Source organism: Bison bison, unplaced genomic scaffold, assembly GCF_000754665.1.
Source record: "Bison bison bison isolate TAMUID 2011002044 unplaced genomic scaffold, Bison_UMD1.0 scf7180017864456, whole genome shotgun sequence".
Lineage (NCBI taxonomy): Eukaryota > Metazoa > Chordata > Mammalia > Artiodactyla > Bovidae > Bison > Bison bison.
Window position 1 is genome coordinate 26,650,558 of NW_011495018.1, and position 27,917 is coordinate 26,678,474.

Consider the following 27,917-nt stretch of genomic DNA (forward strand, 5'->3'; position numbering starts at 1 on the left):
CTCGGAGATTTGGGTTCTGCACTTCCGCGGAGACTCAAGAAAGTCGCTGCTAGAAGCAATGGGCCCCGCGCAGCCCTTGCCAAGGCCGGCCACCACCTGGAAAGGAGCACCTGGCTAGGCCGCAGCGGGATGCAAAATGGGGCGCGGCCTCGTTGGGAAGGGGCGGAGCCGCGGGCGGCAAGAAGGAAGGGCCTGGGCGGGGACACAGTGGTAGGTCCCGCGCGCGGGAGGGTGTCGGGCCCAACCCCCCAACTCCTTAGCTGGGAGCACGGGAGGTGACTTCGACCTAGCGCTTCTGCTCCGGGCGGGGTTGGCGGCGCCGCCTCCAGGCTTTGGGCGCCCGCGGCCTCTGAGCGCCGGACGGGCCGGGCATGCGCGCTCCGAGGACCTGTGGGCCGACGGCGCGGGTGCGGCGGGAGGGGCCGCGACCGGGTCTGTTTTTCGTTTCCTTTTCCTCCCTTTCTCAGTCTCATCCCCAACACCGGAAGATGCAGGGGCCTAGCTACAAACGGTCCCACCCACTCTACCCCCTCTCGTGTCTGGCCACGAGGGTGCCCATTCCTCTCTGGAACCCACGTATTAAAGCGGTTTCGGGGTACGCATATATGGCCTTATGTCCCCCAAGTGAAAAGTTGGTGTTTAGCCATTTAGAAATGGGTACCTTGGAGAAGGAGAAACACTGCCGTGGGGCAGAAGAAAAAGCCTTGAGGAACTCAGGGGCCCTCACTGGAGGAATACCTCCTTCCTCAAGCCCTTGGCGCGCAGTTTAACAGGCCCGGGGCCCTGGGTTTACCCCTCCCAGAGTTCGGGATGCCTGCCCAGGGAACAGCTTAGGGGCCGTGACAATTTCAATACCCAAGTTACCAGCTTTGCGTCCTGGTTTTTGTCTCCCATCTAGATCTCGGCTGTAGATGCTGAGCTTTTCAGGGCTGGCTGGAAGCCACAGCCCAGTCTCCAGATGGAGTCTAACTCCAGCCAGTGTGAAGACGAAACTCCTTCCCTCTTGTGGGGTTTGGATCCTGTGTTTCTAGCCTTTGCAAAACTCTACATCAGGGACATCCTGGACTTGAAGGAGTCTGGCCAGGTACAAGGTATGTGGCTGGTCACCCAGGTGGCTACTCTGGGCTGCATCTGTACCCCACCCTTCCTTCCCCCAAAGCTGCAGAAATTTGGGGCTTAGGGGCTTAGAAGAACCTTTCCAGTTGCAGCTTTGAAACTGACCTAACCTGCATCCTTAGACAAGTTCATTTCTGTGCAAGTTCAAAACAATCTAAATCTTTTTTAAATAGATGTTTGGGGCAGTAACTTTGTACTGAAGAATGTTTTTACTTGGGTTTGAGGTCTTTCATATTTAAAAATGCTCAGTTGTTTTTCTCTGGACCTGTTTGTGGTAGAAAACTTAGGCCTTACTTCTTTTTCTAACCACTTACCTGGCCTGGGTATGGGTATGTGACTCACCTGTAAAGCTTAAGAGTTTTCTTTGTAAAGAGAGGATTAACTGTGCCTGATTTTCTTGTGGAGTTTGGTTTTGTTTGAATAGATCAGAATCAAGATCAGAATCAAAATAATATAAACTCCCCAAGAGGAAAGACATCATCCGCCTTGTTCATCTATGTAATCCCAGCTCTTAAACAGTGCCTGGCCTCTAATGGGCTCTCGAATCATAGTAACTGGAGCAACAAAGCATTATAAAGTTAGAAATCATTTTTAAAATCAGAGTGGTGGTCGCTAAAGGTAGGATCTTCATACCTCCAAGTATAGCAAATACAGTTTAGGATAATAAGTAATTCACATAGCTGTGGATGAATCTTCACATGTTTATTATGCTATCTGAGAAGTTTGATTAAACTCTCTTTGCTATTTTGAATGAATAGCAAGCTATGAGTCAGAAGTGGTTAAGAATCTCAACTATGTACAATTTTAATGAGACCATGTTTTGTGTGTTTCCCATCCTCATTACCAATATATTTGGATGACCTTATACCAAAGGCTTTTGTACAGATTTTTTTCACCACACCTTTATTTTCTAAGTATTGTTGGAGATGATCTGGTTTTTTCTTTGGAAGGCAGCCGTCCTTCCTCTCTGTTGTCTGTTTCTCAGACCAGTCTGGTATTCTTCATAACTCATCTCCTTGGGAAGAAATTAATTCACACCAAATGCCAGTCTTGCTTAAAGGTCTTCTGTAGGTGCTCAAGGAAGTATCAGGGACATGACAGGGGCCAAACTCTTCCTGTGGGTGAAGGACTTTATAATGTATTAACACATCATGGAAAACTGCTCCCAGTCACTGGTGGTAATGTTTCAGATGTCATTTTTAAAACGCAACTGTTGCCAAACCCAGGTTTGTGTGCCGCTTGCACAGCAAGACCAAAGAAACCAAAATGTTGGGGTTTGGAGCAGAGAAAGGTTTATTGTAAGGGCCAAGGCAAGGAGAACAGGCATCTCAGGCTCAGAAAACCTGAACTCCCTTCGTGGTTTTCAGGGAAGAGTTTTGAAAAGCAATATTTGGGATGAGGGCTACGGGGTGTATGCCTTTCTTCTGATTGGTTCGTGGTCAGGTAACAGGCTGCTATTACCGGAATCGCAATCATCAGTCTCCTGGTTTTGACCAGTCTGGGCACTCAGCTTGTAGTTACCATCATCCTGGGTGGGGGTTCTTAGTGCCTGCAGAAGAACTCAAAGGTGTGAATCAGGTTGTTAGGTATTCCCCTTAAGGGGGAACTGGGAGTCTGTTTTGTTTGAGGCACTATTGTTTCTTGACTGCTTGGGCTTTGCTTCTGCATCCCCCACTCCCTTAATTAGTAACTGCTTGAATCTGCCCTTTGGAACTCAGGGAAGGTCTAAGAGGCTGAAACCTTTTTTTCTACAAAAAAAAAAAAAAATCGACACAGACACAGAAATGCTTTTGTACCCAGGAGAGCCCCTGCAGGGCCCTGCTTGGTTTCAAAACTTCATGGTTGAAGAAGTCATTAACTAATTTCATAGAGTGATCTTCTATAGACTGTAGCATCCTGAAGGGTGGGAAGTAACTACTAGTCTAGGTTTTAGTTTTGTGTTGTTTTGCTGTTGTTGTGTTTGGTTTGGTTGTCATAAAGAAAAAAACTTTTATTTTGACCGCATAAAATTTAGAAATGCTTAAACAGCAAAGAATATTTTAAAATAACAAAAGTTAACCAAAAAACGACTTAAAAAAAAGAAACAAATGTATAATGAAGAATTCGGGTGGCTTTTGTGGGAGGCTCCTGGAAGATCTTTGGATTTCTGGAATGATAGTGTGTTTGTTATTCATGGTAGACTCCTTGAACCACATCTGATTTTATGCTAATGAGGAACCTCCTGCTGGGCCCCTAGGTAGTTTCAGGGTGGGGGCCTTTCAGGCCTGAAAAACCAACCTTGTGATTAAGAGGGTTGGTTTTGAGCCAGGTGACATCAATCCAACCCTGTGGGAGGGGAGGGGGACTGGCGATTGAGTTGTCAAGTGGGCAGTGATTGAGTCAGTCTCGCTTGTGTAATGAAATCCTCATTAAGACTCTGGACCTTGAGGCTTGGGTGAGCTTTCCTGGTTGGTAATCCTACATCAATGTGTGAAGGCGATGTGTCCTGAGGACCCGGCAGTCTTAGGCTTAGTCTCTCCCAGACCTTGTCCAATGTATCTCTTCCTTTGGCTGGTCCCGGTTTGTCCCCTTCATTATAAAACTATAGTCTTAAGTATAGCACCTTCCCGAGTCCCGCGTGTCATTGTATGAAAGTATCAGACCTGAGTTTGCTGTGGAGGGTGTTTGTAGCCAGTTGTCAGAAGTGTGCATGGCCTGAGGAGCCTCAAACTTGGGGCTGGTGCCTGAAGTACGAGTCTCTTACGAGAGACTCTGCCCTTATCCTGGGAAGTTCAACTTTACTCTGGCTAGTCAGCATCAGAATTGCCTTGCAAAATGGTTGCCAATTGTCAGCTCCCCTAAATTAACCTATGAATTTAGCGTTAAACTAACAGGATGTCCTGAAGTTTGACTATGGTGGTGATGATGCTTAGGTTTGGGTTTGGTTTGATTTGGTTTGTTACAGCTCATAGCATACAGAAATGGTCTTTATTATTCTGAATTTCCTTATCTATATCAAGCTTTACTGATGGGATAAAATAATAGAGACTCTTTTATTTGAATCAAAATACGATGCTTATATTGTCTAATTGTAGAGGACCCAATGACATGGATATAATGTATTTATAAGAATTATATTAAATGAATAATGTATTTAAAAAAATATTATCTTAGGCATTTTAATGCTATCAGACTTCAGTAAGAGTATCTGTGAAGTGAAGTCACTCAGTCGTGTCTGACTCTTTGTGACCCCATGGACTGTAGCCTACCAGGCTCCTCTGTCCATAGGATTTTCCAGGCAAGAGTACTGCGGTGGGTTGCCATTTCCTTCTCCAGGAGATCTTCCCGACCCAGGGATTGAACCCGGGTCTCCCGCACCTTAGGCAGACGCTTTACCGTCTGAGCCACTGGGGAAGAGTGTTTGTAGCATCAATTAAATAAAAGGAGTTAGATCAACTCAATGGACGTGAGTTAACTCTGGGAGTTGAAGCCTGGCGTGCAGCAGTCCACAGGGGTCTCAAAGAGCCAGACATTATTGAGTGACTGAACAACAACAAGACCAACAAATAAATCAAAGTTGCTTTTAAGAAAGAGAATAAAGGCCGATGTCTCGCAGTGGGTGTGGCTGTTCAGGTCATTGCTGTGAAAGCTGAATCAAAGCTGCCTGTGACCCTGGGTCCCTGAGCCCTCCCAGCATGACCGTCCTTCCTGGGGACCTGACGATCCAGGCAATGGATCCCCTGAGGTGGTTGGGGCTCTGGGAGCCGCATGTGGAGCAAAGGCACCAGGAGTGAAAGGCCCACTTCACAAAGGCTGCAGGTTAAACTCATTGTCAGCCAGTATCTGTTGTGGTGGTGATTTTCTTTTCTTTGCTCCTCAGGCTTTCTCTGTGTCTGTGGAGCTGCCATCCAACTTCCTTTTCTCACAGAAGAGACTTGGTATTGAGAGAAGGAAGTGGCTCTCTCCATTGCTTTTTCAATGTCCTCCTCCTTGTGGAGGTTGTGCTTCTGAAGTCTATCATCTGAGTTTCTATGCACTGGGGGAACTTCCTTCTCTACTTCCAAGCAGTGTATTCCCTCTTCAAACAATTTTCTCTGAATGATTTTACTCAAATCATCTGTTATTTTCTGCTATATGTGTCCTTCACTGTTCTATCTTGCTTGTATGTTTTTCCTTGTTATTTTGCATCTTTGAGTGACTTTGGCCTTGAAGACAAGCATTGACAGTCTATGAGGTGAAAGTTTAGGGGGCTCTCTTTTCAATCTGTTTTCAAGAAAGCCTACCTGTTCAGATATTTTTTAAGTGTTGCCCCATGCAGAGTTGGTAATGTCAGAGGACTGGCATCCACCACAGGTAACTTGAGGACTTGGTTGGCTTTGTGTCATCAATCCTGTACACTCCATGTACTTGGCTTTTCCGTGTGCTTCAGCCCAGGTGGAACACCTTTTGGCTGGCGCTTCTCCCCTTCTTAAAATATATCCACTCTTCGTTATAAAAACCACCATAGCAGTACATACCAGGTTATCCCAGGAAGACCCAAAGAGTCCTGGGGCTTGTTTCAAGCCTTCGTGGCTTCAAGGTGCTGGAAAGACATTTCAGGGCCAGGCAGCAGGCCCTCCAGGGGTCCACAAGGCTCCATGGCTCTGCCCTTAACTGCTGGTGTCCTGGGAGCCACAGCCAACCACACAGAGCCCGGTGGGCTGTTGCATCTCTGATGGCACCAGGAGCGCACCGTTTCTAAAGCCTGACAACCTGGACCGACCTTCAGTTAGGTTGGGGGAGGGAGAGGCCAGTCAGGTTCTAAGAGAGAGTTCTCCCTAAGTTAGCTCTGCTCAGTACTCAAATAGAAAGTTCAGGGCATTTGGGGAAGCAGAAAGGGCTGACCACAGCCAGAGACCAGTCTGGAACTTGGGTCACCATCACCCCCATCCGGCCCTACAGCAAAGCTGGATGAAAGCAAGGTCTGCGGCCATGGCCCCTGTCTGCGTGTGAGCATGTCCTGGCGCGGGGGTGGTGCCGAGGACGCCATGCCCTACGCCCTCATTTAAACTTCCCTTCTGCCACAGGAAGCCTGAGCCTGCCGGCAAAGGTCCTGTGGGACCTGGCTCCCTCTGAAGGCTCACTCTGTCCTCTGTGTCTGGTCAGTGCAGGCAGGCAGGGCCGGGGGACTGAGGGTCTCCCCGCAGCTCATCACTGGATTTCAATGGTAAGAACTCAGAAGTCATTCAAGTACAGCCCTACTCTGGAGATTTCGTGGATTTTCCACGGAGTCAGTTCAACCCTGTTCAATCCAGGTGTTCCTAGAGGAAGCGACTCTGTTCCAGGAGTGACACAGGGACCCAGGCTCCTTAGCCCATGTGGCCCCGCCACTTCAGCTCTTGGCCCCCAAGGTTGCCCTCTGCACAGGCTCTCCAGTCTGCTAAGTCATCTTTAGAAGTCTGCCTCTGCTAGGGAGATGGCCCTTCTTTCGGCTAAATTTGACACCTTCAAACCATGTCCCCCTCTCCTAAAATCGCAGGCTGACTGAGGCTCAGAGTCTCCTTGTCCACCTCCCACCCGGGGACTGAACCACAGGTGACAGGTTCCCAGCCCCTGTATCCATGTGGGAAACGAGAACCATCAGCAAAGTCATTCTGGTGGTTTCTGAAGGGCTTCAGGGTTCAGTGCAGGGCCCCCTCCCCACAGGCGATGTGGAAAAGATAAGCTCTGAGCAGGCTTGGCAAGAACCAGAGAGGGTGAGGGTGGCCAAATGCTGATAACTGAGTGATAACTGAGTCTTTGTTTACAGTTCATGTATGTATTTGAAAAGGAAGTCACCGTTTATAGCCTCTTTCTGAAAGTAAAGAATTCAGTCGTCATAGGGAGGGGGAAAAAAAAGGCTGGGAAAGATTTTAATCCCCAGAACCCAGTGCAGGTAGCTTAAGCTCAAATAGGCAGTTCAGGTAAGGATGTTGGGGGTTTCCCAGGAGGTGGGGCAGCACTGGGGCCTCAGGTGGGAACAGGGGACTCACCAGTGCCAGGAGTCCCCTTCTCTGTTCCGTCTCTGTCACTGAGTCCAGAAAAGGCCTCTGGTTGTTGGTGGGTAGGGTTCTCCCTCTCAGGTTTCTCCTCTGGGGGGAACCTGCCTGCTGGCATCTGTCTGTTGCCTAAGTTTTGGAAGTAGAATTTTTAAAAGAGAAGTTTTTGAGTTGTAATCTGCTGGCCCCAAAGGGTCATGTTTTGTAACCTAATTATTGTCTCTTTTTCTTTAAAAAAAAAAACCTGCTAATTCGTAGAAATGATGACTGGTTTCCTATAAAAGCCAAAGAAGCCTTTCTCGTGGTTTGCTCTCTCTTTCCTTTTCCAGTCCCTCAAAATATAAGTACTGTGTCAGGTCTCATAATACCATGGCTGTCTTTATGCCCCTTGTGAGAGTTCTACAGGGAGGTGCATTTCATTGTCACAGGTGGAGAGATTAACCAGATGTAGTTAGCAGTATTGGTTTTCTCTCTTCTGTACTCGCTCGAGCTTCTTAAAAACCAAACTTTCACTTATAACCCTTGAGGAAAAGACATCTGCATTTCTTAGGGCTTGGCATTGGTCAATAGCCGATTCTTCCGTCTGAAATTTTAGCAAGCAGCATGCCATTGAGTTTCTGACACAGTTAACATTTACTGAAGCAGAAAACGTCATCATACATTATATGGACTTTGCCTTCTTCTTCCCTTTAATTTCAGGTGTATTTTTTTACAATGGGCATCCAATAAAACAGGTGGATATCTTAGGAACCGTGATTGGAGTGCGAGAAAAAGATGCATTCTACAGTTACGGAGGTAAGAACAATTTTGTCTGGCATTGAGTTTATGCGGAAGGACCACACTTAGCTGGACATTGAATCTAAAGAAACCCCAGCCTTTCAGAGCAGCAGAGGTCTCTCACAAACTCTTATGTACTTGGCCCCTAATGGGAACCATTTGCAGCCACCAACATGGACTAAGTGTCAAATGAAGCAACAGGTAGGAATGATACTGACGAATGCTGTCAGGTGACAGTTGTTGGGAGCTGGGAGACAGAAGACTTAAAATGCAGTCCAGGGTCACTGGCTGATCAGGGACAGACACCTGATACCTAGGGCATAGCTATAAATAGCAGACGATGGTAGTATACGTTTATATTGATAACCTTTAAAGTAAGAAGGCCAGACTAACATTAAAGTAAACTTAAAGAAGAGGGGAGAGATGGAAAAATAATTTACAAGATTTATATCCAAAACAGTTTTTAAAAAAAACATTTTGGTACCCAAAGGTGTAAAGAATATCAGAAAATTTCCCTTCCCTTACGATGACAGAAACTAAATAAAGGGTTTCTATATAGTTTGAACACCAGCAAATTGTTAGAATATGATTTAGTGTCACTGGTCTTGGTTTTTTTTTTTTCATTGAATTTAATGTCATCATTTTAGTATATTGCCTACAATTCTCATAGTTAAGAGGCCAAGCTAAATGTTTTGTGGGAACCTTAACTTTGAATTCCAAACCTTTGCTATAATTGACTTTGTCACTTTTTGTTGTACTGTCTTGGATTTGCATTCTTGTTCTACTTGGGGGAAAAACAGAAGGTAGTTGAACTAGGTGACCAAGAACATCCCCTTGACTATCTGTGTGTGGTTGATAATTTACAGATACAGTTTCTCCAACATATATTCATTTTCCTGGGGATGATTGTCTTGTGCTTATGACATGTGAGAGGGGAGATTTCTCACACCCTCTGCTTTTTCCCAGCCTACATATATTTTTTTAAACTCTAAAATAGATCATCGTGTCATATATCCCCATCCTGGATCTCTTCTGTGCCTTATTTTACCAAAGATACTGGTTCTCTTTTTCTCCAGACAGTTCAATAAACATTCACCAAGTTCCTGTAGCATTCTCAACTATTGGCTACTACCTTATCTGTAAGACGTTATAGTACTTCCTCTCCAAGTACCAGTGATGAAATATTAGTATTTTTCAGTTTACAGAGCACTTCTACATGCATAATTTCATGTTGTTCTCCTCCTAATCTTTTGAAGTCGAAAGGACAAATATTATTGCCATCTTATAGACGAGAAAACTAAAGCTCAGTTATTTGTTCAAGGTTCCACTGATGATCCAATCTCTTTACTGACTCCAGTGTTCTTGTAGTCTCTGTATAACTCAAATGTGGTTTTTTTCTCTCCTACACCCCTCCCCCCCAAAAGATCAGCTGCACCTTTTTTTTTTTTTTAACTTGTTTATTTGGCTTAGGTCTTATTTGCAGCATACAGGATTTTTTTTTTTTTTTTAGTTATGGCATGTGGGATCTAGTTTCCTGACCAGGGATCAAACAACCCAGGCCCTCTGCTTGGGACCGTGAAGATCTAACCACTGGGCCACCAGTGAAGTCCTTGCATCTGGTTTTTAATTTTCTGATTTTTAGATCAAAATGTGGCTATTTGAGGACATTAGTCCTGGCTCTAGAACCAGGCCAGATATAATGTCTCTGACCTAAAAGGGCTTCACCTAACCCCTTTTCTCATTATGAAAAGATGAAGATGATATGGCTGCCTCTTCCCCAATAACCCTTTCTCTTAGACTGGATATCGTGAGAGTGTGACACATTTGTGGTTTGTGGGGACATGGAAAGCATTTGAAAGTTGAGAGTAGAAACACTTCTGCGACTTTAATTCTCGTGAGGCCTGCTCAAGAGAGAGCTACACACTCCCTGACACTCTTAGGCCCAGCTTGGCTCTCGGGCTACCTGCCAGGCGGCCACTCCTGCTGTCCCAGGTCCTGTTTGTTCCTCCTGACTCACCCCACTCCTATATGCTAGATTTGCTTCCTGCTTAGCCCGATTCTTCCCATGGCTGAAACAAAAGGTCAGCAGCCCAGGTCATGGCGCCCAGTGTGGGAGGACTGCCCAGCACTGCAGGGACGCTCCCCTTCTAGGGCCTTCCAGCAGTGAGACCTCAGGGCGTTGGGATAGGGTCTGCCAGGAGAGGTTACAAACCAGGAAGTCAGAGAGCTTGGTGGGGGAATCCTGAGCACACACAGCACCTGGCAGCAACTCAAGCTCAGACCTAGAATCCAGGGAGACTATAGTTAAGACCAGAATGACCTCACGTTTTCTAGGACAAATGCTTGGGTGCTAATATTTTTTTACTTAACATGGTAAATCAAGAGTTTTAAACTGGCCAGAAAAGTAGTGTTGCCTAGAAGCGTCATACATTTTATTGATTTTTTTTTTTTTTTGCTTCTTAAAATGATACTCATTATAAGATAAAATTTAAAGCCAGAGAAAATTTTAATAAATTTTCATAAAATTCCTGTGAAAATCTATAAATCAGGCAAAAACAGTGTCAGTGTTTGGGTGAACATCCTTCCTATATTTTTAACATGTTCCTAATATGAAGAAATGGGGCTTCCCAGGTGGCGCTAGTGGTGAAGAATCTCCCTGCCAATGAAGGAGACATGACAGACACGGGTTTGATCCCTGGGTCAGGAATATCCCCTGGAATAGGAAGTGGCAACCCATTCCGGTATTCTTGCCTGGAAAATTCCATGGACAGAGGAGCCTGGCAGGCTACAATCCATGGGACCACAAAGAGTCAGACATGACTGAGCACAGTATGAAGAGACATAGATATACCTTCTTTTCTCATTGCTATTATGCATATTTCTTTCTCATTTTAATATTCCTGAAATTAAGCTTACAGTCAATGTATACATTGACTTTGGGGTTCCTTCTATATTCTCCAAAAGAAACTTCCATAAATATTTTAGTGTCTTAAGATCATTTCTATCAAAACAGACTAATATTTTATGCAAATTAGATTACATATAAGACATATATGTCTATATATATATCATTTCTGGGCTGCTGTCTATGGGGTCGCACAGAGTTGGACATGACTGAAGCGACTTAACATATCATTTCTATTTTACAATGAGATAACTTTTAACAGCAGTGCCTGTGAAACTGAAAGGCACTCAGTTGGGTCCAACTCTTTGCGATCCCATGGACTGTACAGTCCATGGAATTCTCCAGGCCAGAATACTGGAGTGGGTAGCCTTTCCTTCTGCAGAGGATCTTCCCAACCCAGGGATCAAACCCAGGTCTCCTGAGTTGCGGGCAGATTCTCTACCAGCTGAGCCACCAGGGAAGCCCGCAGTGACTGTAGATCTTCACTGTGCTTTGTATTCTCGTCCATCACGCCGTTGTCATTTATTTAACCAGTGTGTGTGTGCTCAGTCCTGTCCAGCTCTTTGCGACCTTATGGACTGTAGCCATTTAACCAGTTAGATATTTACAAACATTTAGGTTATTTCCAGCTTTCAGTACTGTAAACGATCTTACAATGAATAGCTTTATATAAGATGTATGTATCTGTGTATATTTGTTTTGTTGTTCTCATCATCATAAATTACAGAAGTAAGTACTAAGAGAATATAAACACTTCAAAATTTGATACATATTTCCAAACTTAATCTTTAGAAATTTGGTGTGAATTTACATTCCTACTAACAGCATGTGAGGGTATCAGTATTTTTAATATTTGTCATTCTAGTATCTGAGAAATCATTTAAATTTTCTTCTTTTTTTCTGGTAACTAGTGATTTAGCATACTGACATATGTCTGTTGGTCACTTTTATACCTTTCATGAATGGCATATTTTTTTTCTTTGCCACCTTTTCTCTTATAGTCTTGATCTTTTCCTTATTAGTTTCTGTGAGTTCTTTATATATTAAGATATTAACCCCATCATTTGGAAAATTTCTATACAGAATTAGTTTTTAGTTGTTCAAATATATCAGATTTTTTTTTTTTAATGAATTCTGATTTTCAGGTCTGCTTAAAGAAGTCTTCCCCCCACCAACTCTAAGTCCAGGGTTGAAAGTATTCACCCATATTTTCTTCTCATCTTCTGAAGTTTACCTGTATTATATTTAATAAAATAAAATCCATCTAGAATTTATTTTAGTTTAAGAAGTCTTCTCAGATTCTGCGTTAAACCAGATTTAAACACAGATTTAAACCAGCAATAAAAAGATTTTGCCATGTATTTCTTCTGTATTACATAGTGTGCTTTTATAACAGTCTAGCTGTTGGTTTTCTTAAAAAAATCATTAAGCCCAATGACCCCTTATTGATCCGTCTCTGTTCTGAGATTGTCAGAAATTAGGCAAAGAGAAACACTTACCATCCCTGATCAAACATCTCTAAATTTCTCTGCAGTTATAAATCCAAGTACAATGGAATTTCTTTTATTTTTCTTTTGCACTGTGGATAAAATAAGCCAGACCAGTACTGTTTGTGTGACCAAGATATAATTATGTTGTATCATGAAAGTAAAACATGGCTCTCTGTGATATGTTTAGCTTTCCTTACATCCCCTGCAGTGATAAGGCCTGGGCAGAAGTTAATACCCTTGAGATAGGGCAAGAGAAACGTTGACTACATTCTGCTGGGCTCATGTATTACATTGACATTCCAGAGAATCAGTTCCCACTGGGGTGTGGTAAGCAGTTATTTCTAAGGGTGGAAAAAAAGTTTGATCAGGGATTTGCCTAACCAGGCTGTTGAAAAATGTCATCTTTTAGTTTGGCTGGATGCAGTAGCAGTGTGCTGCTATTGCACACTGTAGTGGCCCACGTCTCTGTTTACTCTTTGACACTTCTATTGCAGTGGATGATAGCACTGGAGTTATAAACTGCATCTGCTGGAAAAGGCTGAATAATACCAAATCCTCATCAGGTAATTTTATTTGCCGTGTTTCTTTACTTTACGGGGCTTCCCTGGTGGCTCAGCTGGTAGAGAATCTGCCTGCAACATGGGAGACCTGGGTTTGATCCCTGGGTTGGGAAGATCCTCTACAGAAGGAAAGGCTACCCACTCCAGTATTCTGGCCTGGAGAATTCCACGGACTGTATAGTCCATATAGTCCATGGGGTCACAAAGAGTCAGACACGACTAAGTGACTTTCACTTCACTTCACTTTACTTTTACAGCTGGCCAACAGATGTAACTCAAGCTAGCTCAGGTGAACAGCGGTAGTGCTAATTTTCATATTTATCCATTGGTGAATTACACTGATAACTTGAAGCACTATACCCAGAACTTTGGCTGCTCTGTAAACTCATATAGGGGAGCCCATTGCTTTTCTTGCTTCCATTTCTTTGATGCTCACTTCCTCCTAAGCCTATAGGAATGTAAATAGATAACTAGAAGTTTCAGCATTTCATTTTTACCATCCAGTTATTATAAAAGTCAAGATGGTTTAGCCTAATTGCTGATCAAGTGAGAATCCCCTTGATCTGGATGTATCATTTGACCAATGCTCTTTTGAAAGCCTTTGCCCTGATATGGTTGCCACTAGCTTCTATGTTCGCATGATCTGGATTTTCTGAAATCTCTAGCTTATTCATACAGACATGCCAGGAGTTCTGAGACTGATGAGAAGGTAAGATAGGATTCCTTTGAAGTTAGCCATTAAATAATACAAACTAAAGAAGAACTTTAAAATTGTATTGAACTCATTGGCTATAACTGAAACATCTTTTGGAATTTGTTGAATATATTTTAGTGGTCCTTAGGTAGTTTATGAGCTGCTTAAATTCATAATATTAAAAAAATACATGTATTGTACAATAGTGGTGATCATTTTTGGTTCTAGAGAAGCGATGGAAATTTCGCTTATTTCTTATATCTCTCTTTTTGCAGCATATGCAGTATAGTGCCATGTACACTGGGGTTATTCAATAAATATTGCCAGCTCTGATATCTAACATGTACTATCTATGTCCTTCTGTTATACATGGTGAGAATGTATAACACTTGGAGTAGTTTCTTCTCTTTTTTTCCCCTGACATTACCTGTTAGAATCTCATCTCCCTACTTTGACTCTACTGACCAGTAAGGATGCTCCTTTGCTTAATTTTTGGATGTATTTACATTTAGAATTTGGCCATTGTTTTCATATCACTTTGATATTCCCATTTCCTAATTTGGGAGCATTGGTATCAGTGGTACTACTAAGCTGAGGAAGCTTTGTAGATTAAAAAAAAAAAATGAAGGGAGACAACAGCTTTTTATGCAGATACGTCACAAGGTATGAAATAAACCTATGAAACAATCAGATATTTGAATTTTCATGTATGTCCAGGGTATTAAAATTACTTTCAGGTTTGTGGTTGTATTGTCACGATCTTCAATCAGAAGGGGTAGTTTCAATGTGCTGTCTTTAGATTGAGGGTCAGCATGCTTTTCCTATACGGGGCCAGACAATAATTGTGTTCTGCTTTGTGGGCCCCATAGTCTGCATCTCAACCATTCAGCATCACCACTGTAACACCAAAGTGACTAAGGCAGTACATAAACAAAGGGTCATGGTTGTGTTTCAATAAAACTTTATTTATAAAAACAGATTGTGGATGGATTTGGTCCATGGGCTGTCACTGATGATACACTGCTGTTTTTAGACATTGTTTTCATTTTAAAAATCAACTCTTTAAAAAAAAAAAATATCATCAGATATATTATGTAACTCTTAGTAACTTTTAAGATAAAATGTCTATTAATACTGAAAGTGAGATTTTAAAAATAACTGTAAGTAGACCAATAGATGAGTAGTCACAGTTGGTAGCCTTAATTAGAAATTGCTTTGAGAATAAAAGTGAGGGTAAATGTACAAGGAGAAAGCCTGAAAGTGATCCTCATCATGTTATATACGAAGTGATATTTTAAAATTGTTCCCAACTAGCCCATTCTCTCCTTTTAATTTAATTGCCCTCAGTTTTAAAGCTTTCCACTGGAAAGTGGCCATTGAAGACTAATTTTTTTAAACAATTTAGTCTAAGTCAAAAATCATGTTCCAGTTGGTATCAATGTAAAAATATAATATTAACTCTTATAAATGTCACATTGAATGTACCATTTGGACTCAGCTTATGAGAAAAGTTAAGAAAGCTTGGCATTTAATATTAGAATTTTAAAGGGGATTTATCTTGCGGAGTGGAATAGGCTACTTAAAATGAAATTGTCAGGCTCCAGCCATCTCATTATACTCATTAAATTACACAGCTTGAGCCATTCTTTCAGCAGTTTGGTTCACCCTTTAAATGAAAGCTGAGCCTCTTTTTCTCAGACTAGCTCTCAGTCTGATCATTTCAGCAGTTCTATACAAATCATTTATTATTACCTATAACGTCTGAATCATGGCAGTGAAATTTATAAATATGTTTAAAATTCAGCCTAAATAGAAGAGGACTTAAAGATAGGAACCCAGACAGAATAACCTTTTAAAAAGTAATAACTCGGGTATTTTCTGAAGAAACCCAGTAAGTCGAGTAACATTAAGCTGATTGTGTCTAGATTCCAAGCTACTGGTTACTGGTCTACAAGAGTTCTCCGAGCTCTTTGGGTTGCTTTTTCCCTTAGTATAGTCAGTGTATTAAAAGAAAAGTAGTGCCTTTGTATGTTACAGAGCCACGGTTATCTCAGTTGTATTAGATTAAAAAGCAGAAAATTTGGTCAATAGACTATTATTCATTCCATTATAGGAACCCTAGTATATGACAAAGCAGAAATAATACAACAATAGGAAATAAGTAAGCATTTAACAAATGTTGTTGGTTTAGGTTGATAACAATATTTAAAAAGAGGTAACTGTGACCACTGTCTTGCAACTTACATAAAATAACCCGAAGAAGATAGAGTTACGTATTTATCACAATAAGTACGGGGCTATCTATGTTAAGCTCTTATATATGTTTAGCTGTTACAGCAAAGAAAGCTATCACTGGTGACAAGAGATAGATTAAATGATTTTTTTTCAAACTTGTATGTATGAAAATGAAATCAAATAAACATAAAAAAAAAAAAAGCACTGGAATGTGGAGAAGGGATGTAATCACCATTATTGATAAAGCTTCCCTGCATTTTTTTCAGAAATAAACATAAAATGTTCAAAAGACATGAAGGGCTTATGCATAAAGAAATGCAGAGAGTAGATCATCTTATATAAAAACACATAGTCTGTCTGGCAATTTAAAAGCAAATGAAATGCTGTAGAATCATTATGTATTTTTTAAGGTGTTAAAAACCCAAATGACTGAAGCCAGTGTAGGAGCCATAAGGCTACATGCCTTGCTGGTGACACTTTGTAAAAAGAGAATGGTGATTGTTTGTTTATTTTCTGACACACATTCTGATAATATGCAATGAACTCTAAACCTGTTTGTCCTTTTCTATCCAGTAAAAATGAAAGACCCCAAGGGAAACAAAATTTTTGTTTTGAGGGCCTAATTGTTCATTTTTCATAAGTATCTGACATTTTTTGAATGTTTCCTGTGGTGGATCTGGCATTATGCTAAGCTCATGATGTAAGGATTAACTAAGACCACACACAACAAGTCCACGTGCGAGAGGGACTGTTGCATCCACAACAGAACTGAGGAAACAGGCACAGTGAGGTTAAGCAGCCTGCCCAAGGTCTCACAGCTAACAGGAAGTGACCTGACGTTCAAGCCAGGTCTGTCTGACTCCATTACCTAAGTGCTGACCTCAAAGCCCTGTACAGGGCTAGTGATAAAAACCAAAACAAAAAAAAATTACCAAAGCAGAAAGAGGAAACATCTAATGAGACTATCTAAAACCGTGGCGTATGAACATGCCAGAATGCTGTGTTGTTATTTCAAATGCTGGATTGTATAGATTCTGTGGATACATGTGTGTATTTGAAGTGATGCTAGACAGGAAAACAACACAAAATTGTTTATACACACTAGCTGTAACTATGGAAAATATGAGTACATTCATGGCGCAAGCAGCTGAGAATAAAGAATAAGCAGGAAGGCTCTGGGGTTAGAGACTGCCTGAGTTCACACTCCAACTTTGTTGCTAACCAGTCGTTTTATAGTGGGCAAGTTGTTTGATGTCTCTGTAACTCAGTTTCCTCATTAGTAAAATAGGGCTAATAATAAGAGTGGTTGTGAGGATTAGATGTGCTGATAGGTTATAAAGTCTTCAAAACAGCACTGGCAGTACCTGAACATTCATGGCTGTTCTTATTTTCATTATTTAACTAATACATTTTGGAAGTAAATTCAAGTGATGGAAATTATTTAGAATTGAATGTGCATTGGGTTCTTTTCACCATAAAGTTGCTTGCTCAGTCACTCAGTTGTGTCTGACTCTTTGCAAATCCATGGATGGTAGCCCGCCAGGTTCCTCTGTCCATGGGATTTCCCAAGCAAGAATGCTGGAGTGGGTTGCCATTTCCTCATGCAGGGGATATTCCGGATGCAGGGACAGAACCTCTGTCTCTTGCATCTCCTGCATTGGCAGGCAAATTCTTGAAGTTGCTTAAATTTATAGTTTTTAAGTGGTGTGAGTGAGTGTTCGTGTGTGTGTGTGTGTGTGTAAGTAAGTGAGCGAGAGCAGGAGAGAGCAAGAAGTCAGCCTAGTTACTCAACAAAGAAGAGAAGTGAGAGAGATTAGGGTATTGAGTACCTCAATGGAACACCAGCCTTGGGCAGATTTGCCTTCCCCATAAACAACTGCAAATGGAGACTCTTGGGCCCCTTTCCCCTCAGGCCAATATTCTGTCTCCCTGCAAGGACACTTTCAAGGGTTGTTTAGAGCTATTGCCACCAAACCCAGCTGAACTCACACAGAATTCAGCTCAGGCCTTTGCACAGGTGGTGCTGGGGGAGGAAAGAAGACACTGGACACTGGGTTGTCCAGCCTCCCACCAGACTCTGTTCCCGTCACCCAGACCTTTGGATAATTACAGCTTATGCCTTTTATTCAGTAGAGGATTTTGAAGGATGCCCCAGACTTCCTACAGTCGAGCAACCAGTCAGAAGTAGCATAAATAAATGTCTTGTGTCTGTCTTACCCCAAGTTCTCTCCCAAAGATGGTGGAGTGATCGTGTTGTACATTTCCTTCTTTCCTTCTGACCCCAACAGCTACAGCCGCTCCAAGTGCAAGAGAGCTGAGCTTAACCCCTCAGATTAAGAAGCTGCAAGAGACCATTGCACAGAGAGCAAAGTTAGAAATTGGGGACATTATCCGGGTCAGAGGCCACATCCGCATGTTCAGAGGAGAGCGAGAGATTCATGCCACGACTTATTGTAAGCATACAGTATCTCTGCCCAATTGCTTGTTATTTTGTGTGTGTGTCCAGTAAGCTCATTTAGTAAAAAGTCAAATCTGAAAAATTCAAATAAAAAGCTTTAATGAAAAAAATTGTGTTTGCAACATGATTCCTTAAGAAAATCAAAATTTATTTATTTTTAAGAGAAGTAATTTTAAATAAATTGGGAAAGAAAATAAGTGATTTATCATATATGACTGACATTTTATTTGGACAACATAGTAGAGTCTGTAAAATACTTTGAAGTTTTTAGTATGAATCCATTTAGGGAAGAGCGTTCATAGTCTTCAAAATGACGGGAGATTTCTGGAGCACCACTGAGGAAGTCAGCTAATCGGAAGCATGACAGTCCTTTGTCATCTGAGCCATGCCCTTTGCACTGATCTGGCTGGTTTGCACTTGGCAATCTCAAGGACAGCCCCAGTTATCCACCACTGTACCAGATGCGTGAATATGTCTGTATGCTTTCCCTCGCCTTGGTCTACTCTGGTCATGTCTATGACACTCAGGGCATCGCCTCCCCTTTCATGGGATGGCCGGAGACCATTTAGTGCTTCTAGACCGTGTGATCCTGGGCATCCATAAGGAAGAAGGCTCACCAAGGGCCCCATTTACTGTTGCCCCAGCAGCAGTCTGGACTTGGGAAAGAACTAATCTCAGTGTTGTTTCCGTGGCTCGTAGATAAAGTGGATGACCCAGTGTGCAACGTTCAGATCGCAAGGATGCTGGAGCTGCCTGCCATCTACAGGAAAGTGTATGACCAGCCCTTCCACAGCCCTGCCCTAAAGGAAGATGAGGCACTGAGGTAAGTTATGGACTGCGACTGCTGTGGGTGTGGGCCAGCCAGTGGGATCCCAGATGCTGGGGTGGGCCTGAGCCGTCCACTCCCTCCCTGTGGGGCTCCGGGCAAGTCTGTCGCCCTCCAGATGCCTCCGTGTCCTCATCTGTAACGTGAAGGAGGCAGCAGTGCAGGTGTTCTGAGGTGGTGGGAAGGAAAAGACATGTGTAATTGGAATCTCTGAAGGAGTGGAGTGGGGAGCAGGGAAAAAATATTTGAAAAATTCACGGATGAAAATTTTCCAAGTCTGATAAGAACTGAACACTCACAGATGATCCAAGAAGGTCCATGAACCCCAAGAAATCTGAAGAAAACTGCACCAAGGCTCACTGTGATCAAGGAAACAATACCTCAGCCAGAGAGGAGTTGATTCTCTTTGAGGGAGGGAAAAATAAACAGGAGGAGTAAGAATATATGTGTGTTTGTAACTCTGTGCCTCAAAGAACTCAGAGAAGACAGAAATAACCATAGTGGCTGCTGGGGATGGGTAGATGGGGGGCTGGGAGGAGGGTGGAAAAGAAACTCTTTACCATGTATCCTTTAATCTTATAAACATACTTACAGATTACATATTCCAAAAAATTACTTTAAAAAATCCCCAGAGTAGAGACCTGTGTAAACAGTGGAAGTTCTCCATTTTCCTGTCTCCCGCCTCCGTACTATTCCCCAGAGGTTACCACTGTGCAGGGTCGCAGCGTGTATCCTGTTAGACTTGTTTGTTCTGCGCACACACAAGCCTGCGTATCCATCTGCATATGTTGTGGGTTGTCATTTGCTTCTTGACAAAAACGGCACTGTCCTTCACATGCTGTTCTTCAGCTTGATTTTTTTCTAAACCAATCACGAATATCAGTTCCCATAGTGCTGCCTCATACTTATAAACAACCGTGCAGTGTTCCCTGCGTGCATTGCCCCTTTTGTGAAAAACACACATCCTTATAACATGGCATTTGCTAGCCATTTGTGTGTGTGCATGCTCAGTCACATCAGACTCTTTGCAAACGTCTGGACTATAGCTTGCCAGGCTCCTCTGTCCATGGGATTTCCTAGGCAAGAATACTGGAGGGGGTTGCCATTTCTTTCTGCAGGGGATCTTCCCAACCCAGGGATCGAACCCACATCTCCTGCATTGGCAGGTGGATTCTTTACCACTGTGCCACTTGGGGATCCCGTTTCAGGTTCATGCATGTTCAAAAGGAACAAACATAATGGTTTTCTGCAAGTCTTGTTGAAACTTTCCCCCAGCAGCAATCCTGGCACCCTGGACCTTGACAGTCTCACATGTCTACTGAGTGAAAAGGCCAAAGAGTTCCTTGTGGAGAACAGAGTGCAAAGCTTTTACCAGCAGGAGTTGGAAACTGTGGAGTCCCTTCTGTCCCTTGCCAACCAGCCTGTGATTCACAGCGCCTGCTCTGGGCAAGTAAGTGCGGTATGCCCACGTGAGAAATCAAGGCCCCTGCCCCAGATCTGCAGCTGGAAAGTGTGGGTAGACATGACTGTGGCATTAAGACTCACAGGGTGTACTCAGAGTGTAGAGGTTATGTTGATTCTGTTCTGGAAAGGTCACTGACCACTGAGAATTTGAAAGGAGAATGGATGTGCCCTTTTCCCCTCCTTAATCTCATGAAGCTTAATCTTTGGGTAGGAAAAAAAAAAAAAGTCTAAGGTTCATAGTACTTGGTATTTACTAAGATGGGCATTTAATTTCAGCAGGAGCCAAAGAAGGGGGAAATAGATGAGAAGAACTGATTATTCTTGCAAAATTATTTTTTGAACAACAAGATGATTCTTGAACTTCAACCAAGGTTTTTAATGACTTGCTCTCTCTTCTCCATAATAAGATTAACTTGTCCTGTCTTAGGAGTTTGAATAAAGAACAAGTTGTATTCAGTCTGGTTAATAAGCAAAAATTTTAAGGAACACTCAAATAATTTTTTATTTGTCCTAGAAAGAGCTATCCCTGTTTTTTCACCCATAGTGTTATAGGGTGAACTCAAGTTGTTTGGTCTTTACTTATTGGCCTGGAATTAAAAATTATCTGAGACTTTGCTTTTAGGCTTTCCCTTTCAGCACAGTTCCTCAATTTTTTCGTTGTTGTAACACAACTTGTATTTATTTATTCCACCAGGAATAATCTCTGCTTGAATGTCACCTTCTTGCCCTCCCTGACCTTCTCCTTTAATAGCCATTAGCTTCCTCACCATGTTATCACCCTGTTTCCACATCTCTTGATAACACTGGTATTTATTTGTTTGGCTGCCTATTCCTCCACCAGAATATAAGTTCTCCAAGAGCAGAGGCTTTGTCTGTCTCTTTCTTTGCTGTCTAGAAGGGGGCCTGGAACAGAGCTGGCATAAAGTATGTTCTCCACAGTTATTTGTTGATAGAAACAATGAATGGTTTTAAAAATTCACGTAGCCCAGGAATTAATCCCCTGGCAATCCAGTGGTTAGGGCTTGGGAGCTTTTTCTGCCGAGTGCCTGGGTTCAGTCCCTAATTGGGAAGCCAAGATCCCACAAGCCTCACTGCATAGCCAAAAAATAAAAGGAAACAAGCAACAAAAATAAATAGAAAATAAAAATCCAAATAGTCCCTGAAAGTATCTAGTTTTCCCATCCTCCTTCCTCCTCCCCTTTTTCTAGAAACAAGTGCCCCTACTAGTCTCATGAATATCCTTCTGCAGATAATCTGCACATATAAACTAGAAGTAGTTGTATCCTTTCTTTTACACAAACGGTATCCTACTAAACACTATATCTACGTAGCTTTTCATTGTGTGTGTGTCTTATAGGTCCTTTTCCCAGCCATGTGAACATACTTGCCACTCCATAATAATCTTTTACTGTGTGTACCAGAATTTTCTTATGTGTACCATAAGGGGTCTGGTCATTCCTGGACTGTTCAGAGTTTTCTAGTCTTTTGTCATTAGCAGCAGGGCTGGCGTAATAACCCTTGCGAGGTAACATGATTATTCTTCACCATTCCGATGGAGGGCTTCCCTGGTGGCTCAGTGGTAAAGAATCCGCCTGCCAATTCAGGAGATGTGGGTTCAGTCCCTGGGTCCAGAGGATCCCCTGGAGAAGGAGATGGCAACCCACTCCATTATTCTTGCCTGGGAAATCCCATGGACAGAGGAGCCTGGCAGGCTACAGTTCACGGGGTCGCAAAGAGTCAGACACGACTGAGCGACTAATCAACAACAGCATTCTGGTGGAACAGATACCAAGTCCCCATCCCCACCTTCTGAGTGCGACCACTGCTTCTCAGTTTCGTTCATGAACCTAATTATCGCTTCCTGGCACCAGGCCGCATGCCCAGTGATCCGCAGTTTCATACACGGAGGTGAGGGATACCGTTTCAGGAAACACCGAGGTGGGGTGGCTCAGGACTGGCCGCTTTGTTCTGCACCGCCGTGGCTTCTGCACAGGGCTAGCTCCCCAGCTGTCCACTGACAGCACCAGTGACCTTCCTCCCACTTAATCATTTAGAGGAGGCTCAGTGCCAACTTGGCCTCCCAGGACTTCAGAGCACTCTCTTGGCATGTTTAGAAGGGAACTTTGAAGCTTAGCAAAGACCACATTCTTCCTGTGAGCCAGCTCTTCTGTGAGAATTAAGTGGGGAGAACTGAGGACTAGAAAGCCCCTCCATTCAGAACATTCCAAAGGGGACTTTTGGCATGATTATCTTTTTGTAAATGTTCAGAGCAGAAATCCGTGCCTGCCTGGTGCTGTATGTTTAAAAAGCAATGAATATGGCGCTATCTCTGTTTTGTCTCTGGAAGCTATTTTTCCATCAATTATGAATTATTCTCTCACATGGCTCTGGTTGGGGAGGTCAGTGTCATGACATTGAATTCTGTTTAATAGAGCCTGGGAGACCTAAGACACTTCACAATGACAGTGAAACCCTAGATCCTTTGGCACTTTGTGTAGTCATACAGATGAAAGCTTAACAACAACAACAAAAAATCGTTGTGATCATGTTATATTTGAGAAGGTAGGAAGAGTGGCTTTGAATGTTTTCCTCCTTTCTTTTTTTTCCATGGTGGCCCATCTTAGCACATCCAGAAACATGATAAGCAAACTTGCAAAACCATTGTTTCTTTGACAGCTGGATAAATGTTGAGTTTGTTTGGGAATGAAGACTATATATATACTTCAGAGATCCACCCAGTTCCTGACCCGCCACGAGGAGAGGCCTGCGGAGGCTCAGCCCGTTCAGCCAGTCACTCACTGTTTTTGTTTCTGAGCAGTTTCGATTTCCTGAATGGGATGAGTCTGTCACTGCTCTTTAGAAAAAGACAAGAAAGACATACCTCTCAGCCCAGGGAAACCTACTAGCTACAAGGACCACTGGGGGTTTTGTCCTCGGGACCATGTCTTTACAACCAGCAGGGAATTATGTCCCAAGGTCAGCTGAGGCAAATGTTTTTGGAAAGGAAGCTTCACACATTGTTGATATTTACAGAGAGCCTTTTCTGCTGGGCCCCCCTGGTTCACAGCTGAAACTGCCGTTACTCTCCCATGCCTCACACCCTCCCTTCCTGCTGCTCCGTCTCACTGAACTCGGGGAGGAGGAACCGGGCTTCCTGTATGGTCTGGGGATAATCAACAGTCATTTTCAATGACAGGAATAACCACGTAAAAGCGTTTCTAGTCAATTTCCAATTTATTTCTATATTGGTAAGAGATGGAATAAACTCAACCCTTAGGATCTTTCTATTAAAGATGAATCACCTTAGAATTATGAAGATGAAGTTGTTGAAGATGAAGAGTTGTGGTGGGGGAGGCTGTGTTGGGTTGATCATTGCTTTTCCTAAGTGTGAGCACTCATGTATGAAATTAGAAATAGCTCTCCCCCAGCCCTCCCCGCCCCGAGTAAAAAGACATGTGGCCGAGGATGACTGGATGAGGTGTTTATTCTAAACACACCCAGATAGCTTTTCTGCCTGTGGGAGTCATCAAGTATTTCTCAACCTTATTCTCCCTTCAGAGAATGGATGCTGTCATTATCTGGAATGCCTGTCAACTCTCAGACCCAGGTTCTAATGCCCAGGTTCCCCAGGCCTGTTCTGTTGAGGAAAAAAACCTCGACTCTGAATGTAATCAAGGAAGTTAGACTCTTCTCTTCAGCCCAGGAGAGCACGTTGGTAAAACATTGCCAGGATCTATTGAATTCAAACTATGTTGTCTGGGAGGCCTCTCCTAGGAAGCAAAGGTTTCTTTCAAGATGGAATCGTCAATACCGGAGGCCACGTGGGGGTGCATTTTCTCTACCTGTCACTTTGAGGGAACATCATAGAAAATCTGAGGTACACTTTCTGTTTCAGCATCTGTGGGTGCTGTCCAGACAGCCTCCATAAGGTCCTCCCATTAGAGAGGCAGGACTTCGCCTTCGCTTTGCCATGTTTTTCCTTTTTTAGGCTCTCTGATATTTTTAATATCTTTACGGATTTCTCTCACATTAAAAATGGACCTGGGGACTTCGCTGGTGGTCCAGTGGTTAAGACTTTGCCTTCCAGTGGAGAGGGTGTAGGTTTGATCCCTGGTCGAGGAGCTAGGATCCCATGTGCCTCATGGCCAAAAAACCAAAAATGTAACATTGTAACGAATTCAATAAAGACTTAAAAAAAAAAGGTCACATCTTTAAAAAAAAAAAAAAATGGGTATGTACCTTGAAGGACAGTTATTACTCACCACTTCCTTTGTTTTAGGAAGGAACTGAAAATCCCTAGTGGAATAGTTAGAAAGCTACTTCCTATCTCTACAGGGTATTTCTTTCCACTGATGGCACATACATTTTCTTGGTCACCCACTGTGTGTCAGGGAGCAGGTGGCCGAGATGAAGCACAGAGTCCCCAATTCAAGAAGCCCGCAATCTGATTAACCGTGGTGGGACATGGTGGAAAACGTGGCTTCCTTGAAATAAGAAGTAGGATGACCTGGCAACCTCTGTAGGCACACTTAGAGAAGGGAAGGGATACCGAAGTTGAAGAAAGAGCAACCTGATAGCAGCCTCGTGCCTCTCTTGCTTCCCCTGGGGCCCTGTCTGCCTTCAGCCCATGGACCCTCCCCTTTGATAGGTCTCTGCACAGCTGTTTGCCTTCACTATCCTCTATTTAAAATAAGGAGTCTATTTAATACTCTCTCTGTTGGAATCTCTAACCTATTTCAATGTGTATAAAATTCTTTGATGTCCTTAGGAAGAAGTTGTATTATTGTTGTTCAGTCACTAAGTTGTGTCCATCTCTTTGCGACCCCATGAACTGCAGCACACCAGGCTTCCCTGTCCTTAACTGTCTCCTGGAGTTTGTTCAGACTCCCGTCTATGGAGTCCGTGATGCCATCCAGCCATCACACCCTCTATCGTCCCCTTCTACTCTTGCCCTCTATCTTTGCCAGCATCAGGGTCTTTTCCAATGAGTCGGCTCTTTGCATCAGGTGGCCAAAGTATTGGAGCTTCAGCTTCAGCATCAGTCCTTCCAATGAATATTCAGGGTTGATTTCCCTTATATGTATATATGTATATATTCATATGTATATAATATATATACATATATGAAAAATCTTTAATTTTTTTTTATACAGAACCAAAGATTCTATACATATTGGCTCACTTTTTTGATTAAAATTGTGGCCATATGTAAATTTGATTATTTACAAATTTTAATATTGTAAATAAATTATTACAAAATTTAATATTGACCATATTAAAATTGATAAAACAATTTTTATCAAAGAAGTGAGCCAATATGTATAGAATCTTTTGTTGTGTATAAAAAAATTAAAGACTTTCATCTTGATTTTTCTATTACCTATCATTGAGTTAAATTAATTAAACAAAAAACTAAGGGGTAGAACAGTTATCCGGAGAAGGCAATGGCACCCTACTCCAGTACTCTTGCTTGGAAAATCCCATGGACGGAGGAGCCTGGTAGGCTGCAGTCCATGGGGTGGCGAAGAGTCAGACACGACTGAGCGACTTCACTTTCACTTTTCACTTTCATGCATTGGAGAAGGAAAGGGCAACCCACTCCGGTGTTCTTGCCTGGAGAATCCCAGGGATGGGGGAGCCTGGTGGGCTGCCGTCCATGGGGTCACACAGAGTCGGACATGACTGAAGTGACTTAGCAGCAGCAGCAGCAGAACAGTTATCAAGTGTGATTCTGCCAGAGCAGACTTCCCAGCCCTCCTTAAATACTATCCTGCTAGGCCCGTGCATACCTGAATCTTTCTGACTCTACCATAAAAAGCCTGTTGGGTGAATTTATAACCAGTTGGTCTAGGGAGTTGCCCTCAAGTGCTATAAGATGGGACTGACTTCTTTTTTTTCCTTCCTACAGATGGGTTTTAAGAATGACACCACTTCCAGAGCAATTCACAGTATATTTAGGAATGCTGTAAAGCTGCTGCAGGAAAAAGGACTCGTTTTCCAGAAAGATGGTGGTTTTGATAACCTATTCTATGTAAGAGACCTGCAAATTTTTTTTCCCTTAGCTTCCATTTGCAAATATATGTATTACTTAGGAATACTTAGTTGCTGTTTTTAAAAGTCAGTCATTAAGGAGGTACATAAGGAATGGAAGCCGGCCTTTGTCTTTCCTCTGGTATCATTTTTGGCAGTACATTCTTCTGCACACTTCTAAATATATGCTCCTGTTATTAAAAAAAAAAAAAATGTGATCATCCTCTAAATCAGGATTTCTCAACTTCAGTTGCTTGGGCCAGTTGACTCCTTGTTGTGGGGGGCTGTCCTTTGTATTGTAGGGTGTTTGGCAGTGTCCTTGGTCTTCACCCACTTGAGAGCAGTAGCAGCAGGCCCTGTTGTGGCAACCTTAGTGTCTCCAGACATTGCAAGTATCCCTTGGGACAGTGGAGAACCACAGCTTTAAATAACACTCTGTAAGTTTTTGGATACCAGAACAGCACAGCACAGGCCTCTTTCCATATGAGTCCTTGGATGTCCACCTCATTCTTTTTGACATCTGTATGGTAGTCTATCTTATGGGTACTTGCCATCAATTATTTAACCACTTCTCTCTGATGGACTTTTATATTGTTTCCATCTTCTGTTCTCGAGTACACTGCTGCTGTGTCTGTCTTTTTGTGGACTTATGTAAGTATTTCTGTGAGATTGACTCTTAAAAGAGGAATGGTTGGAGCAAAGGGCATGTACCTTTATGGTTTGGGTCAATACAATCTGCTTGGCTCTGCCAAAGATGGTAACAGTTACCATTCCCACCAGGGATACAAGCACTTGCCTGTCTCAGTGAATGAAAGTCGCCCAGTCATGTCCGACTCTTTGCAACTCCATGGACTGCAGCCTGTCAGGCTCCTTTGTCGATGGGATTTTCTAGGCAAGAATACTGGAGTGGGTTGCCATTTCCTTCAGACTTAGAGTTAAAATTCACCTCCCACTGCCTGACTTTAATACTGGAGGAACAGAGCTGACAGTGATATCCATGTCCACGTCAGTAGCATAGATGTGGCTTGAGCAGCACATGATTCTCCTGAAGACAGAGCAAAACCCTGAGGATACCCAGGAGCCTTACTCTCTACAGTGTGATTCCTGAGGGGAAGCCTTCCTTAACAGGACATTTTCTTGATGTTGATTTACTCTAGTGATTCCCCTGTTTCAGAAAGTTTTTAAAAATTAAGGTATGTTTTAAATACTATTTCAGTAACTTTTGAAAAGGGTATTCCGTTCTGCATAAGGGTGGGCGGGCGGTTGGGGGGGGCAGGGAAGTTGATTGCCTCTTGTGGGGCAGCTCACCCTAACAGCCCCCACCCCCACCCCCACTGTCGCATTCTCCCATGAGGCTCTGCGTGGC

The 27,917-nt window shown here is 42.9% G+C and overlaps 1 protein-coding gene across 5 annotated transcripts in view; it reads left to right on the top strand.

Moving 5' to 3' along the window:
* The first annotated feature begins 205 nt into the window (after positions 1-205).
* Positions 206-27,917, top strand: part of OBFC1 (oligonucleotide/oligosaccharide-binding fold containing 1) — a 37,606-nt gene continuing 9,894 nt past the window's right edge. Inside the window, exons 1-8 of one of the 5 annotated variants that reach the window (XM_010859407.1) lie at positions 206-432; positions 899-1,091; positions 7,812-7,907; positions 12,779-12,847; positions 18,062-18,226; positions 18,931-19,054; positions 20,333-20,507; positions 26,430-26,552. In XM_010859407.1, coding sequence (XP_010857709.1) covers positions 959-1,091; positions 7,812-7,907; positions 12,779-12,847; positions 18,062-18,226; positions 18,931-19,054; positions 20,333-20,507; positions 26,430-26,552 — 885 coding nt within the window. In that variant the 5' untranslated portion in view covers positions 206-432; positions 899-958. The other 4 variants (XM_010859409.1, XM_010859408.1, XM_010859406.1 and 1 more) reach the window with 4 other exon arrangements.